This window comes from Borostomias antarcticus (genome assembly GCF_949987555.1).
Source record: "Borostomias antarcticus genome assembly, chromosome: 21".
NCBI lineage: Eukaryota > Metazoa > Chordata > Actinopteri > Stomiiformes > Stomiidae > Borostomias > Borostomias antarcticus.
This window is the reverse complement of record NC_140254.1, coordinates 10,180,343-10,206,396: the sequence shown is the minus strand read 5'-3', so window position 1 is coordinate 10,206,396 and position 26,054 is coordinate 10,180,343. Positions and strand designations below refer to the sequence as shown.

Here is a 26,054-nt window from a genome sequence, read left to right as displayed (position 1 = left end):
ATCCTAGTGTTACTACCCTTTACATGAGCGTTACTGTACCTCATCCTGGTGTTACTACCCTTTACATGAGCGTTACTGTACCTCATCCTGGTGTTACTACCCTTTACATGAGCGCTACTGTACCTCATCCTAGTGTTACTAGCCTTTACATGAGCGTTACTGTACCTCATCCTAGTGTTACTACCCTTTACATGAGCGCTACTGTACCTCATCCTAGTGTTACTAGCCTTTACATGAGCGTTACTGTACCTCATCCTAGTGTTACTACCCTTTACATGAGCGTTACTGTACCTCATCCAAGTGTTACTACCCTTTACATGAGCGTTACTGTACCTCATCCAAGTGCTACTACCCTTTACATGAGCGTTACTGTACCTCATCCTAGTGTAACTAGCCTTTACATGCTAGTCAGCTATAGCTACTGAGTTCCACTCTTCACGATTCCACTGATACTCTGACTCCCCCCCACATTTCCCCTCAAGTGTCTCTACGATTGTTCAGAAGCTCCGTTTCCACCGAAGGGGAACGCTCTACATTTAGTGGAAGCACCGTACAGTAGGATGAGGTTTAGTTTCCATACCGACAGCGTTCCCCTGCTCACCGAATCTCCCGACCACACGCCCGCCTGTGAGGTAGCTTCCCCAAGGCACCGTCCGCACAAACGGAATTAAGGATCAGGCTAAAGTCATTACAGGGTCCCTCGTCCTGGTTACTCGTGGCTAGGGTGGGGAAAACAGAAAGCAAAGTGGCACCTTCTTAGAGAGCAAATGTTGAGGGGCCGTTGCGGGACTGGTCTATTTGCTGGAAGGCAATGACGTAAGGTGGGTGAAAGTTTTTCCTTTTCGCTGTTCGTCTGAAGTGGTGACACTTTTCTTGCCACTCGATTCATAGTGAAACTGGTTGAACTCTGCTGAGGTCGTTTTCCTGTCAGACTACGGTGGGGGAGGTGAAGGGGAAAGGAGATCTCCGGTGACTTTCTAAAACTATTCCTGCTCAGCTGCCAACACAGATTACCATAGCTATTTAAGACGGGGCAGTTGGGGCCTATGAGATTACTGAACGTGTGGTTGAGGTGCTAACTGCTCGGCTTGCCAACTGCTCTCCCTGAACTGTTCTAAATGTTTCACTTCTAAGTGTGAAACTATTATTACGTCGACGCTTCTGAGTCTTTTCCCATCTGTCTAATTTTGTTGTTTTTGTGTTACTGTAGCGGGTTGAAATCAAGTCCTATCTTCAGCATGTGACGGCAGAACTGTTGTGCCAACAGTCGTTTCCACCGTGGTGATTTTGCCACCATCATTATTTGAAGTAATGTTGACAAGCATATATTTGAGATTGTGGTAAGTCAGAAATCATGGCATTAGGTGAGAGAGGCTTGCAGCATTCAGACATAAATCATTAAGATAGATTTTAATTTATTACAAACAGGAACTAATTGTGAGTGGCCACTTGATGTGGGGGGAGGGGGTACAAACGGGTTACACACAGGAGCTGGGGGTGGTGTTGTTGGTTGCGGAACAGAAAGAGGAAATGAAACTAATCAGGAGGAACCCTGGTGACCACCAAAGGGAGAAGCCCCTGCTACATCCCGTAGGAAACCCTGTATATCCTCTGGCCAGCTTTGCATTAGGCATGGATAATTAAGCAGTTTCAAGCAATTTCATTGGCCGGCTTATCGGAAGTCCGTCCGCCATGCTTGCTCGGGGTTTCCACCGATGGGGGTTCCTGAGTTGCGGGAGAGCACTCGAGGTGTGTCACACACTTTCACTTGAAACTTTGAAAGTGTGTGACGCACTTGAGTGAAAGTGTGCGTGATGAGTCAGCGACGAGTGATCTCGAAAGAAAAACAACAATCCTAATGACTTCTTCAGAGTCCCATAGAGCGTTCCTTCCTCAGTAGAACCACTACTAGAACGTTCCTTCCTCAGTAGAATCCAGTGGAGGATCATCCATTGAGGCAGGGGAGGACAGTCCTCCTCAGTTTTTGGAGAGAAGATTGTCTGGAGGCGCAAACTGACGGCAACTCGTCCAAAACATTTCTAGAGACTGGGTCGCAACACCGGATCGGAGAAATCCACAGCCTGGCTCCTGCTTGCATGAGAATTGATCACTTTGCGGTGCTTATTCCTCATCCAGTGATGGATGGGTGGATGGAAAACCTTCAACTGAATGTTGATATTGTTCTGATAATTGTAGGCTATAGCAACATGAGTGGCAGCTTTGACAGCAACCCAAATGAGCTAATCCCATAGCTGTACCATTGCTAGCTAGCCATGAGCGAACTGTTGGATACTGCATTTGCTGTGTAACGTATTCCATTGTCCAGTTGTCAAATCTATTTGCCAACAAACTGTTTGAGAGCCAGCACACCTCAGTGTCCCCTAATCAAAAACATTTTTCATATATCACCTAATCCCTCCAGCAACTCACCAATATCAATTATTTTCTCTCTTTAGAGAAGATTACAATCCATTACAACAACTATTGCTTACAATGTTTTATTGTTGTTTTATAATATTTTATCATGAATATGATAAATAAATGCTGCATGTAGTTAAAGAAAGTGTTATTCAGTTTTTCATATGCTAAAATTTACTGTAAATCCACTTTAAAGCTGATATTTCAAATAATAACTGACTGAGGGAAAGCGCCCCCTGGTGCCCATGGGCGGTTCGCCTCTCTTCCTCCTGTCCTCCTCAGTTTTTTGAGTCACCAGCCGCCACTGGTAGAATCACTACTAGAACGTTCTTTCCTCAGTAGAATCACTACTAGAACAGGCGGATTTCTGCAGACTACTCATTTTTAAAGACACACCAAATGCAATGCCGTGCCGTTAAATTATTTTAATTTTAAAAATGTAGGCATCCGGTAAGCCCTGTAAACACTGAGTGGGAATCATGTTAAATGATTACAGTGGCTTTGCCAGGACTCGTCAGAATGACTTTAGTCCAAGCCTGGTTTAAAACAACAACAACAAACATGCCTCTGACCCACAATCAAATTAATCTTGATCTAAAGACACACAAAGGCCGTGGGGGTGGGGGGGGGGGGGGTCGCCGGGGTCGCCGCCGCAAAACACCCCGGATTCTGAATCAATAGTTTATCCACACGGTTCATTACGACCGCAGCGTTCATTGTAGTTAGCTGCATCGATCACAGCGCATGCTGATCATCTATTCAGAAGTTCAGGATGTCTGAGGATCAAGCAAAAGGCATACAGCACGCACGCACGCACACGCACACACACGCACACACACACACAATGGAACACTTCCTCCTCCGAAGAGCACGAGGGACCCACACACATTGTTTCTATGCCAGACGTCTCTTTCGCAAAGTACCAGTGCACTCACCTCTACTCAAACTGAATTCTATCATTCATATTCGTATCGGGCCACTTTGAGCCATTTCATAGTGAACTACAGGCTTGTAAACTCAGTTCAGAGTGGCTTTTAAAGTAAGTACAGTGTAGGCTACAGGGGGGGATTTGGCAGCCATTACAGTGTCATGTACAGCTCTGGTTTCTGTACTTATTAGCCATTTAAACCCCTGACATTCCCCAGGGGCAGACAGTCTGTTAACCCCCCCGAACACAGACACCCAGCCCGACACAGCCCGACTCGCTAGCCCATCAAAACCACTTTGTTCTCCTGGCCCGGCCCCTCTGCCAATCAGGCACAGGGGTGGGTGGAAAGCCTGGCAGGGATTGGACCAGGGGGGGGTGTGGCTCCGCCCACTCTACCCCTCCGCCGCCTGACAACAGCAGCATGCTGCTCTCTCACTCGTTCGATCGCGCGCTCTCTCTCTCGCTCTCTCTCTCTCTCTTTCTCTCTGTCTCAGACGTAACCCTCTCTCTCTCCCTCTCCGTGCCATCGGTCTTCCTGTCTACGACTTGACGTCCATCTCTCCCACCACCTCCCTCCCTCTGTCTGTCTGTCTGTCTCTCTCTCTCTCACCTCCCTCCGTCTCTCTCTCCGACCTCCCTCCCTTCCTCTGTCTGTCTCTCTCTCCACCACCTCCCTCCCTCTGTCTGTGTCTCTCTCTCTCCCACCTCCCTCCCTCCCTCTGTCTCTCTCTCCACCACCTCCCTCCCTCTGTCTCTCTCTCCCACCTCCCTCCCTCTGTCTCTCTCTCCCACCTCCCTCCCTCTGTCTCCCTCTCCCACCTCCCTCCCTCTGTCTCTCTCCCACCTCCCTCCCTCTGTGTCTCTCTCCCCCCCACCACGAGTCTGCGCAACATTCCTCAAACCGGGGTTCACAGGCCCTCAAATCCAGGGGTTCGTTCACTCACACACACACACACTCTCACACGCACTCATACACACGCGCACACACAGGCGCACGCGCACGCACGGCCTCCTGGGCCTCTTGCATGGCGGCACAGAAGCAGTGGGAGGTCAAGCGGGTTCTCGGCAGACGGAAAGACAAGAGTGAGAGAAGAGAAAACACGAGCACCTCGTACACGCTCTGCTGCTCTGCTGCTCCGTTCTACTGCTCTGCTGCTCTGTTCTACTGCTCTACTCTACTGCTCTGCCCTACTGCTCTGCTCCTCTACTCTACTGCCCTGCTGCTCTGCCCTACTGCTCTACTACTCTACTGCTCTGCTCCTCTACTGCTCTGCTCCTCTACTCTACTGCTCTACTCTACCCTACTGCTCTACTACTCTACTGCTCTGCTCCTCTACTCTACTGCTCTGCTCCTCTACTCTACTGCTCTGCTCCTCTACTGCTGCTCTACTCTGCTGCTCTACTCTGCTGCACTGCTCCGTTCTGCTGCTCTACTGCTCTACTGCTCCGTTCTGCTGCTCCACTGCTCCGTTCTGCTGCTCTATTGCTCTGCTGTACTCTGCTGCTCTGCAGGGTTGAACCAGGCCTTTGGTCTGACCTACTTCTCAGTCCTCACTCACAGACGGAGGCGACAAGCAGATGCACACAGACACGCTAAAGGGCTAGCTCAACACTTACACACACACACGCTAAAGGGCTAGCTCAACACTTACACACACACGCTAAAGGGCTAGCTCAACACTTACACACACACGCTAAAGGGCTAGCTCAACATCTACACACACACGCTAAAGGGCTAGCTCAACATTTACACTCACCAACTCCGCTTTCGCCAGCCGGCCAGGTGGAGTCAATGTTGTGTTTGGTGTTGGGGGGGGGGGGGGGGGGGGTAAGTGTGGTTGTCAGGGGCCTACTCTCCCCTTCCCCCGGCCTCCCTCCCTCCCTCCCTCCTCCATCTCCCTGCTCTTCCCTCCTTCCTGTAGCGAGCCGGCAACAAAGAGAGGCCCCCTTCTGTAAGAAGAGGCGTCAACAGCAGCCTGACAGGCAGGCTCAGCCATCTTGTGTGTGTGCGCGTGTGCGCGTGTATTATTAAGCAAAAACAGAATGAGGTGCTCTGTGAACTGTCTGCATTCTCTGTGTTTAGATGTTAACATGACTTATTTTTTGCTCCATCATTCAAAATGTTCTCTCTCTCCACCCTCTTAACCAAGAAACTATTTTTTCTATCAGGGTACAGCTGTCTCACTGCTTTCTATTCGCGCATGCGCACACGCGCGCACGCACACAGCTTTTGTCCCGGGGACCTTGAGTTTTTTCACAGGAATTTTAAAGTAAGGCCTTCATTCAGAAAAACACACTCCATACGGATACAGAGGACTTGGCAATCCTCCAGTCCCATCCTCCTTTTGTAATCATATCAGACACAACACTTCAAGCCTCTTTGACCTTGGGTCTAGCAAAAATGCCGCCTTCATCCTTTGTTTCTCTTGAAGAACAATACAAATACGTATTGATCTCAGCACGAGTACACTGACTTTAATTATACGTGAAGCACGGCAAATACCAGAAGGGAACTCGCAAGGCGCAGAGCTCTGCCCATGGTGCATGTTGTCAGCATATACAGTGGCATTACAGTACGGATACTTAAGAGGCAAGGGTGTAGTGGTGACTAAAGAAGTGGGTATAGTGTAGTTTTTACATTAGTGGTGTTCAAAGAAGTGGATATACTATGGTTCCATGGATAAAGAAGTACAGTAGGTGTACTCGTTGTACCTCTGTATACCCTCCACTACACCACTGCTTAGAGGAGACAAATATACTGTTGGTGCATCACCGTTGCAGTTTATGAGCACTAGGTTTGACACAGTTGGGGTCAGCTGAACAGGTGCTCTTCACCTCTGCTGTATCTCAGCTACCTAGCTAGCTAGATATGACAGGACGAATCTAGTGCTAGCTAGCTATGAGCATAACACGCTAATTCAAAGCAGTTGATCTTCGCCATCATTCAGTTATTTCTGTCCTAGGCCAATACTTGCAAATTAGCTAGGTAGCTAACTAACTGAATCAATAGGCTACTCCACAGCATGCTATTAATAGCTAACGTTACCTAGCCAGAAGCTGAGTGTGTCATGGATGCATTAAACATTGTGAAGTACCCGTAAGTGCTGCTCTGGTCCATCTGGCAATTTTAACGAACGTAATACATTTAATTGTGGATCTGCCCCGTTGTTCCGATCCACTTCAAAATGGAACAGGTTCTAAGTTGACCCGTGCTACACCTGTCCAGTAAGTTTCATGAAAATCGGTCCGGTAGTTTCTGCATAATCCTGCTGACAACGAACAAACTAACTAATGAACGAGTGCGCAGCACCGAAAATGACCTCCTCCCCTGGACTTGGTAACAAAGCAGAGATGTTCCAGGTGTTTTCCAGATAGGTGTTGCCATCTGGTTTAATTTTTCCAGGGTGGATCACTGGCATCACAAATTACCATACAGTTGGGGGCAACGCATGGCTGACCAGGCTGTATGGCTCCAGAACACCTGCGGTTCTTCCACGCTGTCTCTCTCGCGCACACGCACACACACAGTCTCTCTGTCTTATACTCTCTCTCTCTCACACACGACCTACTGAAAACATGCGTTCTTCTCTGGGTTCCACTAGCCCCTGAACATCCAGCACAGCTACCGCAGCATGGACAAGATGGAGGGGGAGAGAGAGAGAGAGAGAGAGAGAGAGAGAGAGAGAGGGAGAGATAGAGAGAGAGGGGGGGAAGAGAGAGAGAGAGAGAGAGAGGGGGGGGGGAAGAGAGAGAGAGAATGAGAGAGAGAGGGGGGGGAAGAGAGAGAGAGAGAGAGAGGGAGGGAGAGAGAGAGAGAGAATGAGAATAGCACAATGTGACTACATCTCCAAAGAATCACTCTTCATTCAGCTACAGCTATTCAATGTCCCGTTCCTCTTCCCCAAGGCCTTTGAGAGAGACGCCTTGTGTTCGAGGCATTCATCCACCCGCTCTTCCCCGTTAGGGTTCGGCCCTGAAACTACCAGCCTGAGCAGGTCCAGTAGAACGTCAACTCAGTGACGCTGGATGACATGAGCCACACACTTCCAAACAGCCATCAGAGAAACATAACAGTAAGCACAAGTCTAGTATATCATTGGGACTTGTAATTGGTCACTTAATTGGTCAACCAGTTTCTGCAATCAGTTTGACACAGTTGAACCAACAACAACAGTTGACCAGTTCCTGTATGTTGGCGCCCGGTGTGGAACGAGCAACCCCGCGACCCGGAAGAGCAAACCAGATGTGAAGGGTGCTTTTGCTCTCTCTCCACCCCGTCCATATGACAGCCCGTTCATACATCAACGTGCTCGTTTAGGGAAATCACATGCAGATGGCGGCGGCGCTGCAGACGGACACGCTGACTTTTCTGCGAATTCATTTCGCGGGGGTGCCGCGGTAGAAAAACCAGACGGAAGGTTTAGGCTGGCGTCTCTGCGGGGGGAGGGCGAGCGCGTTGAAAGTAAACCGGCGTCGAGCTCTGCGCTCTGGGCTTGGCCTCTCGATGTTTAGTTGTTGGGAGATGAGCGGCAGGCAGGCGGCCAGCCTGCTAGGAGAGGTGAAGGTCGACTGGTTGGGTCTGGTCAGGCAGGCGGCCAGGCTGCTAGGAGAGGGGAAGGTCGACTGGTTGGGTCTGGTCAGGCAGGCGGCCAGGCTGCTAGGAGAGATGAAGGTCGACTGGTTGGGTCTGGTCAAAGTCAAATATCCAGGCGCATGAGGAACAGGTAGAAACTTCTCACGAGGGTCGGAGTTCTATTATTCTTCATAGAGAAACTCATGGGGCTGAAAGTTCACTGAATGAATGATACTAAACGAACCCTCTGTGCTTGTGTGTGCGTGTGTGTGTGTGTGTGTGTGTGTGTGCTCCAAGGACGGGGCACGGCGGTGTAAGCTGCCGCTCAGCGATGAAGCCAGCCGGTTGACGGGCCGGGCCATGATCCCATAGTCACTGAGGAGCCTGACTGCCAGCGCAGAACACAATGCTCGGGGGGGGAGAGTGTGTGTGTGTGTGCGCAGAGGGGCCGGGCGTCGACGGCAGAGAGACGCTGGAGACGCGTCTCCAGCCCCCGTGAGCGGCAGCCGAGAGTCGGGGGGGGGGTCGGAGGGTTCACGCGGCGCACGCAGGACGCCTCGCCTGTCACCCGTACGACCTCGCCGCGCTTTCCAGGAAGGACGACAGTTGGGGGGGGAATTCAATTTGAGTTTGCTCTGCCCAGCGTTGCTCAAGGCTCTGACTGTCATATCAGCTGGATTCATTTAATTCCGATAGCAGTTCCGCCGTTGGAAGTCGGAGCCAAACACAGGCTACTCAGAAATGACCTCTTTGGTACCGCCGCCATATTTTCTGACGTATTTCCTCCGGCAACAGAGAAAGCCGCTAAGTGCGGTCATGGCTTCCGCAGATTCACGGCCCATAAAATGAGGGCTGTATGGATTTTCCGAGTGCAGAGAAGAGAAGAGAGACAGAGAGAGAGACTAAATGATTATGTTACGTCATGTGACACCGCTGGCTCGGAGGAAACAAGAATTGGCGTTGCGCTGCCCTGGCCGCCAGGGTTGGGAGGGAGGGAGGGAGGGAGGGAGGGAGGGAGGGAGGGAGGGAGGGAGGGAGGGAGGGAGTGGGGGGAATGGAAGAAGGGAGGGAGGGAGGGAGCAAAGGGAGGGAGGGAGGGAGGGAGGGAGGGAAGGGAAGGACGGAGGGAGGGAGTGGAAGGAGGGAGGGGAGGGAGTGAGCAGAGGGAGAGAGGGAGGGAGTGGAGGGACCGGGTCGCTGTTTATCGCAGCTCTGCGAGCATGGCTCTGACCTGCTGGAGGTCACTGACAGGCCGTACTGTGGATGAGTCAAGCGGCTAGCGATTAGCTGGCCTGGAATTTATAGGGGCTGATTTATGGAGAGGGCAGGAGCAGGGAGCAGGAGCAGGGAGCAGGAGCAGGGAGCAGGAGCAGGGAGCAGGAACAGGGAGCAGGAGGAAGGGAGCAGGAACAGGGAGCAGGAGGAAGGGAGCAGGGAGCAGGAGCAGGGAGCAGGGGGAAGGGAGCAGGAGCAGGAGCAGGAGCAGGAGCAGGAGCAGGAGCAGGAGCAGGAGCAGGAGCAGGAGCAGGGGGAAGGAGAGCTCACGGCTGCTATGCATCAGCCCTGGTCCCCAACATTCAGGCTTTTCTACAAAAAAAAAAACTGTAAAAAAAAAAAAACACGCACAAAAAGAAAACCAATTATTTAGCTTTACTTAATTAGACAAACTAGAATTTGAACATTCATTTTTTGGACACTAAACAGGATAGGGTAGAACAGAACAAACCCTCTCTCTATGGTGGTATTCTAGCCGGCGTGGTGCGGTGCGGTGCCAGGACAAAGGGAGGCTGTGGATCTGCCCGCCAGGGCTTCCAGGGGCTCGGCCGAGCCCAGAGCAATGGATGGATGGCTGAGCGTGATGCAGATCGCCAGGGCTCAGAGGGGCTCGGCCGAGCCCAGAGCGATGGATGGATGGATGAGCGTAATGCAGATGGTCAGGGAGATGAGATTACCAGTTACTGTGGTGGTAATGGATGCAACCGCAGCGGAAAACTGACAGTTGACAGGAAGACGAGGACTGAGCCTGCTGCTGGCCCACAGGGAGGCCCCCCAAGGCTGGGCGGGGCCACACACACACACACACACAGACACACAGACACACAGACACACACACGCACACCTCATGTTTCATACGCACCCCTGTATTAAAGAGGAGGGCAACTTAAGACGACTAGACGACTGTCGGGCCCGGGGGTCTCCAGGAACCCAGCCAGGTGTCCTAGGAGGAGGAGGAGCAGCTCAGGTTCTACCGGGCCCAGGCGTTCTACCTCCTCTCTGCTCCTCACCGAGCAGCAGAAAGACACAATTAAGAAATGATTTCACTTCACAGATCGGGGCCGGCCCCCCTTGCTCCTCCTCACACACACACACACACACACACACACACACACACACACACACACAAAGGCAGAGCCTGCAGCCGGGGACTTGGGGAGGCCCTAAAAAGGGGTCGAGAGGGAGGGAGGGATGCAGAGAGAGAGAGAGAGAGAGAGAGAGAGAGAGAGAGAGAGACCCAGGAAGTGTGTGAGGTGGAGAGGACTAAGGGGGGGTGAATAATGGCATGTTCCCCAGGCTGGGGGAGAAGGTGAGAATTGATGGTGATATATGAGGGCCGATTACACCACATTGAGGGGGGTAGGAAGGAGCCAGGGCAGACAGAGACCTGCTCCTCCTCCTCCCTCCTCCACCTCCTCTCCTCTCTGGAAGGTAATTGAGCTCAAAGGGAGCCTACGCAAGAAGGGAGACAAATGAGCGTTTGTCTCTCAGACCAGGTAGCTCAGTAGTGCGGCCGGCAGGGACAGATGTAGTGTGTTGAACAGGTATACAAGTATGTGAAGTAGAACAGGCCTAAATCATGTGTTGTCTTGTGTGCCATCTTTTTTTTTTTTTCCATTTTCTTAAAAACAAAAAAATCTTCCAGGTACCAAGTTTGATGATTTTCACCTCGTCTGTGGCTGCTGTTTTGGTGGTTATTTTTATTGTCTTTTTTTTACCTTTATTTAACCAGGTAAAATAAGCTTGAGTTCAAAGAGCACTTTTTCGAGCGACACCTGACCACAAAGTGTGATAGAGAGTCGGGAAAGAGCGTTTATGACACGGCTGCAACAAACGAACATGCGTCCCAAGAATAAAAGGCCCAAGTCGTCAAGTCATCAGAGTTATAAAGGGGGTTCTAGCAGACCAATCACAGACCAGTAAAGGAACAGACTGCATTTCCATCCCAGCCTCAGAAGTCATGACGAGTAGGAGTGGGCAGCAAATGACTGAATGACATCACGTTGTTATTCCAATTGAAGTGACTTCCTGTGGCGGAGGAAGAGCTTGTGGTTTGGATGTGAACAGACCTGACTCAACCTGAAGAACACAGTAAACGCCTGACTTACTAAAAGAGGCTTATGTAGGATTGTATGCTGGGACACATGGGAGATCCTCACAACAAGAACATTCAGAATTGAGGGACATCCATGTATTGCACATCATAGCGAGTCGGGATCTTCAGACGCCGCGTGGTTTCAGTACGGGCCGAGCACTGCCAACTGTGGGGGACGTGTTTTATTTGGTGGGGTATTCAGTGCAAGACGCACGCTTCAGACATTGACTCTGTAGTGTCTCATAAGCATCAAAGACGTTTATGGTTTCCCCAAAACTGGAATCGGATGACTTCAAGAATCTAACTTAAGTCATGTGCTATTTTCCATTTTCAGACGCTCGAGTGCCTGTTTAAAAAATAATAATAAGGCAAACCATGGCAGTTGCTATGGAAACGGGGTAGTTAGGCCCCCTTTGACAGAAATGGTGCATTTAAAAAAAAAAGATTTTCGATCATTGTTAGGTGATCTCCAAACTGTGTTCACATAGCAAAGCTTCCTCCCTTGACTGACTTCACTCAATCATATTCTACCAGGTCACCTAGGCCACAATAACTGCCCATCTTGCTTGATGGACGTTGAAATTCCAACCTGAGACTAAATCCCATTTGATGGTCTCCATCCTGTGAAATTTGCCACGGACGGTCACAGGTAGGTCGTGGTTTTTCGAGGGGTGCGCCTGTGGAGCAGTTATTGGATCCAGGGTCAGAGGGGGGCAGGCTGGGTAGGCTTACAACCCAGGATTTGGCTCCCTTCCCTAGGTCTGCCAAACACTCCAGCCCCAGGCTGTGGGGCCTGGAGAAAAGTCCCAACATCTGGAAGCAGCATTAAAACCTCCCCACTGTGCTAAAAGGAGAAATGGAAAGGAATGGATGGGAGTTGCCAAGCACTTGTCTGACAATCACTGTTTTTTATTAGACTAGATGCATGAATAGACAATGAGCATTACTCATAAGACCCTTACAGACAAGGACGCCTGCGTTGCTCTACGTTTTCAGACAGACGGCATACAGTTTGCTACTGTTAAGACAAGGGATGGACTCTAGGTGAGAGAGAGGGAGAGGGAGAGAGACTGAGAAAGAGAAAAAAGTGTGTGTTTGAGTGCGTTTCGGTGTGAGAGACTGTGAGGGGGATCGAGAGAGAGAAAAAGAGAGAGCGAACGAGAGGAATTCACACAGTCAGAGGTTCCAGCTGTAGCAGATCAAACTGGGGAAGCTTCCAGAGTTTCCTTTGGCAGCGCGAAACAAAACAAAATGAGGGATGGGAGGGGGGGGGGGGGGGGTGACGTGGAGCAGAGCAGCGCCGGAGAGCGGAGGGAGAAAGCACCGAGCGCAGGACGCCGCTCCGCCGCGAAACGGACGCTTCCCACACGCGCACGCGCGCACGCATATAAAGGCGCCGAAAGCGCAGCGCCGATCCGGCCGCCGACCCCTCCTCGGCGGTTTCCCACGGCGAGATCTGTGGGGCGAGCTAGCGGCCGAGCAGGGACAGAGAGAGACAGAGCGCCCCTACGGACGGCCGCCGCGCCTCTTCACAGCGCCGCTGAGTAACGACGCCGAATGGATGAGGGGGTTCGCTCGGTCTCCCGTGACGACGGGATGGAGCAGGCGATGGGGGGCGTTTCTCACGGTGGGGGGAGCGAGGGGGGCTGTTCCTCTGTACCTGACTGAGCTGATCCTCTGTTCCGCTGTCCCCCCGCCCTCATCCGCCCGTCGCTCTGAAGGACGCTGCTCACACAGAGCTGACTGACTCCTCTTCTCACACAGAGCTGACTCCTCCTCACAGAGCTGACTGACTCCTCCTCTCACACAGAGCTGACTGACTCCTCCTCTCACAGAGCTGACTGACTCCTCCTCTCACACAGAGCTGACTGACTCCTCCTCTCACACAGAGCTGACTGACTCCTCCTCTCACACAGAGCTGACTGACTCCTCCTCTCACACAGAGCTGACTGACTCCTCCTCTCACACAGAGCTGACTGACTCCTCCTTTCACACAGAGCTGACTCCTCCTCTCACAGAGCTGACTCCTCCCCTCACAGAGCTGACTCCTCTCACACAGAGCTGACTGCTCCTCTCACAGAGCTGACTGACTCCTCCTCTCACACAGAGCTGCCTCCTCCTCTCACACAGAGCTGACTGACTCCTCCTCACACAGAGCTGACTGACTCCTCCTCACACACAGAGCTGACTCCTCCTCTCACACAGAGCTGACTGACTCCTCCTCTCTCACAGAGCTGACTCCTCCTCTCACACAGAGCTGACTGACTCCTCCTCTCTCACAGAGCTGACTGACTCCTCCTCTCTCACAGAGCTGACTGACTCCTCCTCTCTCACAGAGCTGACTGACTCCTCTCTCACAGAGCTGACTGACTCCTCTCTCACAGAGCTGACTGACTCCTCCTCTCACACAGAGCTGACCGACTCCTCCTCTCACACAGAGCTGACTGACTCCTCCTCTCTCACAGAGCTGACTGACTCCTCTTCTCACACAGAGCTGACTGACTCCTCCTCTCACACAGAGCTGACTGACTCCTCCTCTCACACAGAGCTGACTGACTCCTCCTCTCACACAGAGCTGACTGACTCCTCCTCTCACACAGAGCTGACTGACTCCTCCTCTCACACAGAGCTGACTGACTCCTCCTCTCACAGAGAGCTGACTGACTCCTCCTCTCACAGAGAGCTGACTGACTCCTCCTCTCACACAGAGCTGACTGACTCCTCCTCTCACAGAGCTGACTCCTCCTCTCACACAGAGCTGACTGACTCCTCCTCTCACACAGAGCTGACTGACTCCTCCTCTCACACAGAGCTGACTGAATCCTCCTCTCACACAGAGCTGACTGAATCCTCCTCTCACACAGAGCTGACTCCTCCTCTCTCACAGAGCTGACTCCTCCTCTCACACAGAGCTGACTCGGGGGCGGCGCCGGGACATTAGCCCCACCGCTGCTCTGGCGCCGAGCGCGGCCGGCATTCTGGACCAGGACTTCCCTCGCAGGAGGCCCGATGCAGCCTGCGTTCAAAACCATCCAAGGCGAGCTGCTCCAACAAGCCCAGCTCCAAACGGCCATTCCAAAAGGGGACGGTTATTCAATTTGAAAAGCCGTTAGCTTTACCGGCGTTTATGCACTCCCGACAAATGAGATGGCCCGCGGGAAGCGGTCACTGGCCAAGTCCACGCTGACGCAACAATTAGCCGACGTCGAACATGAGCAGGTTGGCCAAAGGTCTGTCTTCCTGGCAGAGAGGATGCTAACTCTTATATCCCCCCCCCAGAATGATAACTAGAGATTTACTGTACTTGGTGGAAAACCAAAAGCCTGTAATCCGTTACTGGGGTTATGAGTGTAGCTCCACTGATTCAAATAGACTGAATCTGAGTCCAATAAAGTAATAATCATAACAAATCCAGCACTATAACACAACTATGCAAATGGATCTTTTAGTACAAAAACAACTCATCCGTTCGGTGATTAATGTCATAAAGTGTTATGGATACAATGGCTATAAAATCACTCTGCTAATAGGATAACGCGATACAAATATAGAAGGATAATATACACAGAAAATAACATTTTTACAAAGTACACCGGTCTAAAATGGGACACTAATAAGACTGTGTTTGCCTGCTCATTGCACCTATTAGGCGAGCGTACAGTTACACGAGTTACACACTGTAAGGGAGGGCAATAATGTGGATCAATATTGACAGAAGCACCATCCCGTTTCGTCGTCCCCAGGGGCTGAGCTCTCGGGCCAGTGAAGAAGTCGGTGCCGTGGTGGTGGGGTGGGGGTGGGGGGGGGCTGTGGGATTGACTGGGGATGTGAGGGGTAAAAAGCAGAAAGGCTGCTTGCTAAACCGTAACCTGGGTTTGAGCGCAGAGAGCCTACTGCTAGCTGTCCTGACTAGTGGCGACCACTGGATAACGGGGTGTGATGCAAGACTTTCTGACAAAGGCCGCGAGGCCAAACGTTGATTAAATCTCGCTGCGTCGAGAGCTTGAGTGTGCGGTTTCTTTCCTTTATTCGGCACGTCATCCGTTAACCGACACCTCTCCGGGACTACGGTGTGTGTTTTCTGTTTTTCTAAACCAATGGGCTGTGTTGTAACACTAAAGTACAATGTCCTCACTGGGCACCGGTAGGAGCTCGGGTCCTGAGTTTCTTTTCTGCTTAAGGGTGGGGCCTGGGGGGGGCAACCCTAACTTGATTCTCTCTCACACACACACACACACACACACACACGTAGAGCTTGTGTCTTCTCAGGGCCTGCCCAGCTGTCCCGGTCTCCCTTCTCCCTCCACACCCGCGGGGGCAGCAGCGCGGAGACGCAGAGCGGGCGGAGCGCGCGGCGTTCGTGACACGGGGGCGTCTCTCACCACGTCTCTCAGCTCGGACTATTACACACGGACACACCATACCTTCTCACCGCCTGAGTCATCAACGCGCGTCACACCCCGCTTGTATGTCTAATAGTTGCGTAGTCTGCGTCCAAACTGCCTTTTCCACCCTGGCTGTTGTCAAGGGAGTGGTGCGTAACTGTACCATGCCAACGGTTGATAAGGCAAAAGTTCATATTGTTTAACAGGCGTTCGGAGGGTTGTGTGTGACGTAACGTGGCGATAAACGGAGGGAGAGAGGGATTGAGAGATAGAGAGGAGGCGAGGGAGAGCAGAGATCAGCTGGCTTGTTGATCACCGCCCATCCAAATGAAACCTGGCAGTCGAGTAGGGATGAGACGGTATGGATTTTTGCATTACGGTACGGTACGGTATCTAGTTACACGGTACGGTTTACGGTATTTCAAAGTATTTTACTTTGAAGGAACTACAGTGCAACACATGATGGAAAACACACACGATTGTAATTATGCTCAGTTTATTAATAGCAAGCTTATATTAAATTACAAAATTAACTGTTGCAAGCAACTTGAAATGTGAAGTTTCAGCAGCGCATTATTGTGTAATACCGTAAACGTAATACCGTAAACACAGGGAATGTCACGGTTCTAATACTGTGGACATTTTATATCGCGGTTCACGGTTTTACGGTATACCGTCTCATCCCTACAGTCGAGGGAGCTCCCATAATGCCGCAGTAAACAGATGACAGTTGGCAGATGACGGCGATCGGCCTAAAGTAAATCCATAAATGAATATGAGAGCATTTCAAAGGACTGGCGCTCGCCAGCTCCGCCTCCTTCCCAGAGATCTGGCGGCCGGCGGTGAGCTGCAGACGGGTCCGCTCTCTCCGGGAGGAGGGGCTGGTGGGGGGGGTGGTTTTGTTGGAAGAATGTGCTGTGCAATACCACAGAACTATTGACACATAAAATCTAGGGCTGCTACATTTCAACTCTTCCGAGTTATTTTAGAAGGTTCTCTGGCAATTGTGTAGACTAGGGAACACTTTTGTGCACTTGTTCCTGACTTTGCCGTTTGTGTTGAAATATACACAATTGTGAAGTGGCCCACTTGAAACCCTGTCCATTTCATGTGTAAGAACCTCCAGGCTCAATATTACAAATCAATTACAATGTTACAAAACAAGAAAAGGTCCCTCTTGCAACAACATTACAAGTTCAGGCAACTTCATCCCGAGCGCCTGAGTGTGTTGTCATATTGAATCCTACCGCAAACAGTGCGAGAGTTCACAGATGTGGACCGTGATGAAAGTGTGTGAGCCCGAGCCCGAGGAGAGCGCTGTACCCCGCGGGGTCCCGCTGGCCCCGGAACGGCGGTCGCACCACGGCGGGTCAAACCAGGAGCCCCGCCACGCTCCGCACCTGACGAGCGCAGCGGCCCGCTCGCATTCAAATGCTGAGGTTAAATGGAGCACATTCAGGCCAAGACACAAAAAGAGACCTCTCTCCTTATGGTCAGGCTGGAGGCCATGTTGATGGGGGAGGGGCTTGCCTCTGCTCAGCACCCTCTGCTCTCTTTATTTTTGTTTCCTCCACACACACACACAGACACACACACACACACACAACAGTGGATTTTTCAACTTGGCCCTCATCAGTTGTGTGCCTGATGAAACAAACACTGACAGCCTCTTTACATTTGTAAAGGCCCCTGCAGCAGCTGTGCTTGTCCCACACACACACACACGGCTGTGAATCAGAGTCCTAGGCCCAGCTGGAGCCTGCAGGAACAGCCGACTCGGCACAAAATGGCCCTGGCTGCTCCGTGCCCTGCTCAGCTCTCATATGCTCCCCCCCCCCACACACACACACACCACTCTCTCTCCTTCTTCCTCTCCCTCTCTTCTCCCCTGCTCTCTCATCTGTGGCGTGTTCAGTAAAACAGAACGACACTGCCACACATTAACACTGCTGCTACCCAAGTCGTAACACAAACCTCTTTCCAAACTTAAAACCCGTCCATGAATTTCATACTTAGGCAACTGTAAAAATAAACTATGTATTTTAAAGAGGAAGGATAGAGAGGATCGAGATAGGTAGGAAGAAAAAGAGAGAGAGGGAGGAAGAAAAAGAGAGAGAGAGAGAGAGAGAAACAGAGAGAGTATGCCTCAAAATGTCTGTCAGATTGCCAGGAAAAGCCATTAATGAGCCATACTACAAACTGAAAAGCAATTTCTGCTTGTTTTTCCTCTAACTTGTTTCAATGTGGGGTCTATCAATCATGGGAGACCATAATGGTGTCGCCTTGTTTACTTTTATTAACGGCTCTTTTTTTCATAACTGATGAATTGTATTAACATTCGTGGATGGTGTGTGTGTGTGTGTGTGTAGGCCTATGTGTCGGGGAGGGGGGGTGGATAACAACACACACCCATGTTCCAGGGGAAATGGTTAAGCCAAGCATGTATAATTGTCTTACGCTAATTAAGGGGGGGTTAAATGGGAGGGGGCCGGGGTTCTGCTCTGAGCGCGGACCCGCGGGACTCCTACTCCAGGTTGTTGTTTTGTTGTTCGCCTGGTTTGGTCCGACCAGACTTCACCACAGCTGCTACGCCTCGGCAGATGTGACAAGTGGTGCTCTGTGCGGGCCAATTCCACACACGGGCACGCGCACACACACTAAATATCCCAGCCCCCCCTGCACCGCCGATCTATAATTACACACAAAGTCAAGAATAGGCCGTAAAAATAGCCATGTCCAACTTTAGAAGTCAACACTGTCGGTTGGAAATATGCTGCTCACTCAGTTTCCAAAGTAGAAAGTCGGGGGTCTGCTCCAGTTGCTTGCACTGCAATTGAAGTTCAAAATGTTTGACAGAGAAAAGACTAAATCAAAACGTAGGACACGTGTAGGCCTGCTTGGCAGGTCGATATGCAATGAAATGAGGTTACAGGACAAGAGGGGCCTGCTGAAGAAAAAGCCACTGAATATAAAAACAGTGGTTAAAATCGGCCAGACTGACACCGCCAGCTGTTCTAAGAGAGCTTCGACATTTGTAATAAATGGGTAGAATTCTGGCCATTGAAAGTGACCATCTAAATGTTTCTTCACAAAGGCTACTGGGCTACAACGCAGATGTAAAATGCTTCATCAGCAAAACAATCAATTGTAGCAGAAAATAAATGTGCATATTTGTACTAAAGAAACTGAAGGTTTCTACAATAATATATTTGATTAAGAACAAGTATAATCTTGTGTGCAACATTAGACCACAAAAAGCCTCAAATAGGCCTGGGAAGGATTATGATTTGTTAGGCTACACGTGGGGACTCAAAGGACCGCAAGTTAAATAGAAAAGTATGTTTTAGGGTAAAGTTATCCGCATACCAACCGAACTATGTTATGATCAAAATCAAGATCTTGTGTGACACTAATAACAAACACAGAGAACCCAAAATGTTTGTTTAGAAGAAGTAAAAGTGGGTCGCAATGCATGAATACAAATAGCTTTATGACGTCACAACCCCGAATCAACCTTTTAATTGTTCCTCCCCTGACCTGTTGCTCAGTAGCCTACGAAATTCTTTTGACTTTCCTCGGCGACTACGATAATCAGCCATAGTTCGTGACTTCAAAATACACTTTGAAGTGAAGCGGAGCCTTTTTCTACGCTCCCAAAATGCTGGCTCAAAAAAAGTGTGTGTGTGGGGGGTGAGGGGGCCACAGTGACTTTATGTCCAATTGAAAACGCTTGACATAAGTGATATGCCTGGCGTGCAATTAAACGCAAGTGTGCCTCTTTCTTCAATAGTGCATTGCAACTATTGTAATGTTTCAGCCTCACGCACGGAACGAGCTCCGCCGTAGTAACTCCAGGGTTGGATGCTACAAGGTAACTTGGCCAAGCAATCTGCTGATCGATTCAGTGAGAGACTATAGCTAGAGCTTTTGTTTAATTCACGCTGGTAAACTCCCCCTCGTGGAAGATAGCCAGGTGTGGGCTATGTGCTACACGACCGAGAAAGAAAAACCATCGAAGTGGCCAAAATTAGTATTGCCCCCTACAAATTTCGCCGGTACATTGGGGTAGCCGACTTGCAGAAAGAAAATGGTTGCTTCTTGCTTTTGCCTACTGCTTTACACATGAACCTCTGCAATGCGACTGAGACACTGCCTCCTTCAAATGACACCCTTCCACCACCCCGGGACATGTCGTTCAGCGTGCATTCAGGGGGTCTTGTAGCCGATGCTTAAACGATTATCCGCAGATCCCCGAGTATTAATGTCCGAGAGAGAGGCTTTAAAATCATAGCTCAGCGAGCTTCGGCAGCTGCCATGTAGCCTTTTCTATCCGTGCGCAGAGGTCACAGGGAGACGTGCAAAACGAAGCTAAAACGATGACAAATCTACTCCGTATCAATTGCATACAGGCAAACAAACACAGACGGACACCCCGAGAGTGCCCCAACTTGCGAGCGTCCCCCACTATGAATCAAGTGCAGTTAATCGAATGGAAATGTGAAATTGCGTGACCCCCTTTTGAAGCTCTCGCTCCCTCTGTGTCAGGAGAAAATTAGTCACAGTATGTACTCTCTCTCAGAGCAGGTAACCTACATCAAAACTTGCGACACCCATGTCACGTAAATCACAACTGCAAATAGGTAGTAATATCTCTCCAACACCGCAAACACTAAGAGAGAATGCCCAGCATGGGGGTAATGGAAGCCGGAATGGCTGAGCCAAACCATGGCCGATATGGCTGTCTTCCCTGCTCTGAATAGAAGCTATGTGGTGAGCTAACAAAGCCATTCTGAAAACAATTAGGTTGTTTCTATGGTCATTTTAACATTCATCGAGAAACCTGACACATGGCGAAACCCCTAATTTCATAAATAGCAAGGCCCATCACTCGAAAAATCGCATGGCTTTCCAGCCACCACCAAATGTTGAATAAAATGTCTGATGTTGAAGACATGAAGCAGCACAGACACTGGATAAATATCATTGTCCCTTTAAATCTAACATACCAAAGTGTTAACACATTCGAGAACTTGAACATCTATAAGGCAATTTGACCCAAATAGGATACAGCTGTGTAGTGGTAACCTTCACCGTCCGTGATGAAAGTTTATGCATTTTCATCAAAACAGGCGATTAGAACGGTCAAACTTGCGAGGGGGGATTCATTTTTGCACATTGAACAGATAGGATATATGTAAGCACTCTACTCACGTATTTCTTTTGGATGATATTCCTCTTAGGTCTTTCTTTGCTCATTCTGCAATCCAAAATGTTTCGCTATAAAGAGAATGGCCACATGAATTTCTTTCTCTGACTCTCGCCTCTCCCGGAGCACACCAAATACGATTTAAATCCCCTGGTCTGATGTAGCCTAAGCTTGCTGGCTTTGCAGAATCCTTCTTCTGTGTTTCCCTCGAAGAGTTTGATATCGTCGATAAATCCCAAATTAGAGGTCAACAACGAAAAGAGACGGGCAAAAACAAAACTCACTTCGGCATAACATAGTCAAAACAATTCACAACAATAACTTCCATTCGCAGCTCGGCGTTTTGCTCTCGGTCTCGGCTGTGTTGAACGACATTAATGTTCAGGATGAAAGCAATGTTGCCCGAAAAGAGTCACATCTTGTTTCAAGTGGATGTTTAAAGCGAATGAAATAAATAAAATAAAAAAGGTTTGATGTCACGTTTTGGCTGGAGCTTGCAGACGACGAGTGAACTCTCCAGCAGCACTGCTATTCTGAACAAGGCGAGCTTCTCTCTCTCTCTCCCCCCTCCCCACACCCCATTTAGCCTATCACATCCGTCACCATGGACAGCGGTAACTTTAAAACCCCGCTTTGCTAGGGACCGGGGGAAAATATTCCTCCACGCCGGGAACTGAATAAAATGTAGGCATATCAGTGGTTTCCCTTCATCTTCAGTAATTTGCCTTCCTTTCGGTTCAACGTCGATGAGCAAGTCGATCAACGCTGCTATGTTCCACCCACACAGGAACCATGAGCGCTCCTAGGCCTGCTTTGTTTCCAGTGATTTGTAACACGCCTACTTTCGATCCAGTTCTGTTATGATTGAGTTCTTATCTTATCTATTACATTAATTACTGTAGTGATGTGTTGAATATTGTATGTTTTTAAGGTGGACTCTTGGAAGATTAGCCAATGAGCTAAAGGAGATCAAAATGAATACATCAAAAAGTCTTAGTTAATAAGACAAGTGAATTAGGAATGGGGTGAGGTGCAATTCTAATTTTTTTTTTTTTTTTTTTTTAAATAAAAAAAATAACCTTTAACAGTGGGGTGAGGTGCAAAAGTGTAATGGCACTGGCATTCTTTCATGCATTTTTGATGGCATGGTCCCTTTAAGATACTTAAGACAGACACAGTGTCTTGTTTAAAATGCAGATATTGAACAGTACCATAGCCATGCATTGTACTTTATCCAGTGCAGCTTCACATACATGGAAATGCATTTTGATGGCATAGCTCCTTTAAGAGACTTTAACCAAACAGACGGACATGAGTGCCACAATGTAGCCTACAGTCAACTAAATCAAACTGTAGGCCTATTGTAGTCTACCGTCAACTAAATCAAACTGTAGGCCTATTGTAGTCTACCGTCAACTAAATCAAACTGTAGACCTATTGTAGTCTACCGTCAACTAAATCAAACTGTAGGCCTATTATAGCCTACCTTCAACTAAATCAATCAGCTAGTCCATAGAATTGTGGACATAATGCCTCATTTACAACCCACTATGTTGTTGATTGATTGATATAATTTTCAGCTGCTACAGGCTAGCATCCACTACCAAACTCTCTTAAACACTCCACAGTGCACACAAAGCAAATAAAATACACTATATTGCCAAAAGTATTCGCTCATTTGCCTTTACACGCATATGAATTTAAGTGACATCCCATTCTTAATCCATAGGGTTTAATATGACGTCGGCCCACCCTTTGCAGCTACAACAGCTTCAACTCTTCTGGGAAGGCTTTCCACAAGGTTTAGGAGTGTGTTTATGGGAATTTTGGACCATTCTTCCAGAAGCGCATTTGTGAGGTCAGACACTGATGTTGGACGAGAAGGCCTGGCTTGCAGTCTCCGCTCTAATCCATCCCAAAAGTGTTCTATCGGGTTGAGGTCAGGACTCTGTGCAGGCCAGTCATGTTCTTCCACACCAAACTCGCTCATCCATGTCTTTATGGACCTTGCTTTGTGCACTCGTATGCAGTCATGTTGGAACAGGAAGGGGCCATCCCCAAACTGTTCCCACAAAGTTGGGAGCATGGAATTGTCCATAATCACTTGGTATGCTGAAGCATTCAGAGTTTCTTTCACTGGAACTAAGGGGCCAAGCCCAGCTCCTGAAAAACAACCCCACACCATAATCCCCCCTCCACCAAACTTCACACTTGGCACAATGCAGTCAGACAAGTAGCCTTCCGTTCTCCTGGCAACCGCCAAACCCAGACTCGTCCATCAGATTGCCAGATGGAGAAGCGTGATTCGTCACTCCAGAGAATGCATCTCCACTGCTCTAGAGTCCAGTGGCGGCGTGCTTTACACCACTGCATCCGACGCTTTGCATTGCACTTGGTGATGTATGGCTTGAATGCAGCTGCTCGGCCATGGAAACCCATTCCATGAAGCTCTCTACGCACTATTCTTGAGCTAATCTGAAGGCCATATGAAGTTTGGAGGTCTGTAGCGATTGACTCTGCAGAAAGTTGGCGACCTCTGCACACTATGCGCTTCAGCATCCGCTGACCCCACTCTGTCATCTGTTGGATGGGTGAGTGACTACTTTTGGCAATGTATGAGGACAGTCTGTCGGGGGTTAATTTGAGTGTTTCTACCATAATTTTTAGCTGTGACCAGCAGCACTATAGCCAAGTCGGTCGGTTGGTCCACAAAAATGTAAAAGTGCAATGCATTGTGGTCCACAGGACGGGGGAGGGGGTGACTGGCGCAACATACAGTACAATAGTCTCAGGAAGTTGTGTTCCACTAAGTTGTGTTGAGCATTATATATCCTTATGTCTTCTAGGCTCAGTGATTGCTGTATTCCATTTGTCAGAGCTAAAGTTAATTAAGATAGTTAAGATTCAGGCAACGTGTGAAACATCCCACTCACCTGGAGGGCCATCTGCTACTGTAGATTGCTTCTACATCAATTCACACATATTTTGATATCTCACTGGAGCAAGAAGCACCTTATTTCTCTGACCACGATGTACTACTTGTTTTAGTTGAAAAATATAAAAATCATTTATGATGTGTCTGGAGGTTTATCATAATGTGATGCTTAGTGTAATGTTGTTTTTGAGGTTGTGTGAATGCATGTGCACGTGGATGTGCACATACGTGGTCGCAGCTATTGCGAATTCACGCTTGTTGAAGTCATTCAACATATTGCTGAATCCTTTACTTTGTGGGGACCTATTTTCTCTGTGGAAGTAGTGCGGCGGAGCGATACTTCATGTTACCTCCCTAATGTAGTGACAGTGTTTACATTTCTAGGTAAGGTTAAGTATCGCTCCGCTGTCCTACTTCAATAAAGAAAATACTGTAGGTCCCCACAAAGTAAACGATTTAACGTTTACTCATCATAGTTTGATCGGTGATGTGTGTCGGTTCGTTGCATGAGATTATTAGAGGAATCAGGAATAGGCTAGTTAAAGCCTCTTGCTGCAATACAGCTGTTTAAGATCAGAGGCGATGCTCATTTGCACGTTTCTGAATAATAACAAGGAACAAGGGTAGGATAAATATCAGGTGCACTCAGGGCTCTCCCCCCACCATGGATGTATTAATAGAACTGGATACAGTCACTCCATTCACTGACCGCTATCAACAATGAAGCCCTATTGAACCGCGCCATCTTGGCAAATTTTTAGTCATTTGACTATTTCCGGTGACTTTTGTACTTGCGCAGTTGTGCTTTTCTAGTCTTTCGGTGACTTTTGTACTTGCGCAGTTGAGCTTTTCTGTCCGACGCGCGTCCACGAAAAAGTTCACTGTTATGTGAAATGTAGACGCACGTTCCCTACTTAATTTGCGTAATTTGCACAGACAGCTTCAGTGGTAGTTTTAAAGTATTTATTTATAATAATAAAACAATAATGTGGGACGCATGGCCATGGAGCACATGTTTGTTATACACTGGGACAGCTACATCCACAATATGTAAAATGAGAGCACAGAACAGACCCACTGAGTGGTTTGGCTGGGGAGGATGAGAAGAGGGAGAGGAGGAGGGGGTGGGAAAGGGATGAGGAAGAACAGTGAAATTAATGAACAATGTGATAGCAACAAATATGTCTTGGTACAAAAATGTACTTAGCCTATGTATACTAAACTAACAAAAAAAAGAGCAACAGCAGTATGTTCATCATCACATAAAAATGACACACTGATTTATTTGAGCTGTTCTTATTAAAAAATAATGCTTTGTCAGTTGAAGTTGCAATCCAGAGGAGGTGTAGGCCAAAGCAACTTCACCCACTCCGGATTGTTGCTTCAAGGGACCGCAAGAGGTTTCTTAAAAAAAGGTCATTTCCCAAAGTGGATAAATGAGATGTTTGGGTGTTTTCAGTCAACGTTGGCGTTGACCGCTTCTAGCTATCGAATGGCCGACTGGTGTAAGATGGATAGCCTAACGTTAGAGAGATAAATGTAGGCTATGGTTATGTTAATAAAGCTAACAATGATGTTGTAACATGCATGCAGCACTGCCGATCTGATCTGAACGATTGATTCATTATTACCATGGATCGGTATTGGGATTGATCAAGGGCGAATGTGAAATAGCAGCCACGAACTCAGCGGGTTATCCGAGATGCGGTAGCAGCGGCCAAAGCTCCTGCTGGCGGGGAGTGAAGCTCTTCAACTCGCCGGTCACTGGCTCCCTGGAGGAATTTAGCCTGGCTGCAATAACGTTATCGCGAACGGAATGAATACCATCTACTAGCAAACAAAACATGTTCAGTTATATTTAACCTGTTAAAACTAAGATGCCTGGATGAAAAAATAATTTCTCCAATGGATATATTTGACAAAAACAGGTTAATATGCAAGCCGGTTTTCATTGCTAAATCAAAGCGGAGAGAGCCGAGAGAGCCGGGAACGTGCGTCTACATTTCACATAAACGTGAACTTTTTCGTGGACGCGCGTCGGACAGAAAAGCTCAACTGCGCAAGTACAAAAGTCACCGGAAATAGCCAAAAGACTACAAATCTAGCCAAGATGGCGCGGTTCAATAGGCCTTCACTTTAGATTTCGAATCCTGGGGGCTTGCCCCCCACACACCCCAGTCCAAACCTCATCTCTCTAGCGCCCCCACAGGAAGGTGGCTTCGCTCAAAGTTTTGTTTTG

At 48.9% G+C, this 26,054-nt stretch overlaps 1 protein-coding gene across 1 annotated transcript in view; it reads right to left on the bottom strand.

Moving 5' to 3' along the window:
• Window positions 1-21,383, bottom strand: part of jarid2b (jumonji and AT-rich interaction domain containing 2b) — a 102,250-nt gene extending 80,867 nt beyond the window's left edge. The window contains 1 exon segment of the mRNA XM_084454922.1: window positions 20,886-21,383. Coding sequence (XP_084311048.1) covers window positions 20,886-20,930 — 45 coding nt within the window. The 5' untranslated portion in view covers window positions 20,931-21,383.
• Between the last annotated feature and the right edge of the window lie 4,671 nt (window positions 21,384-26,054).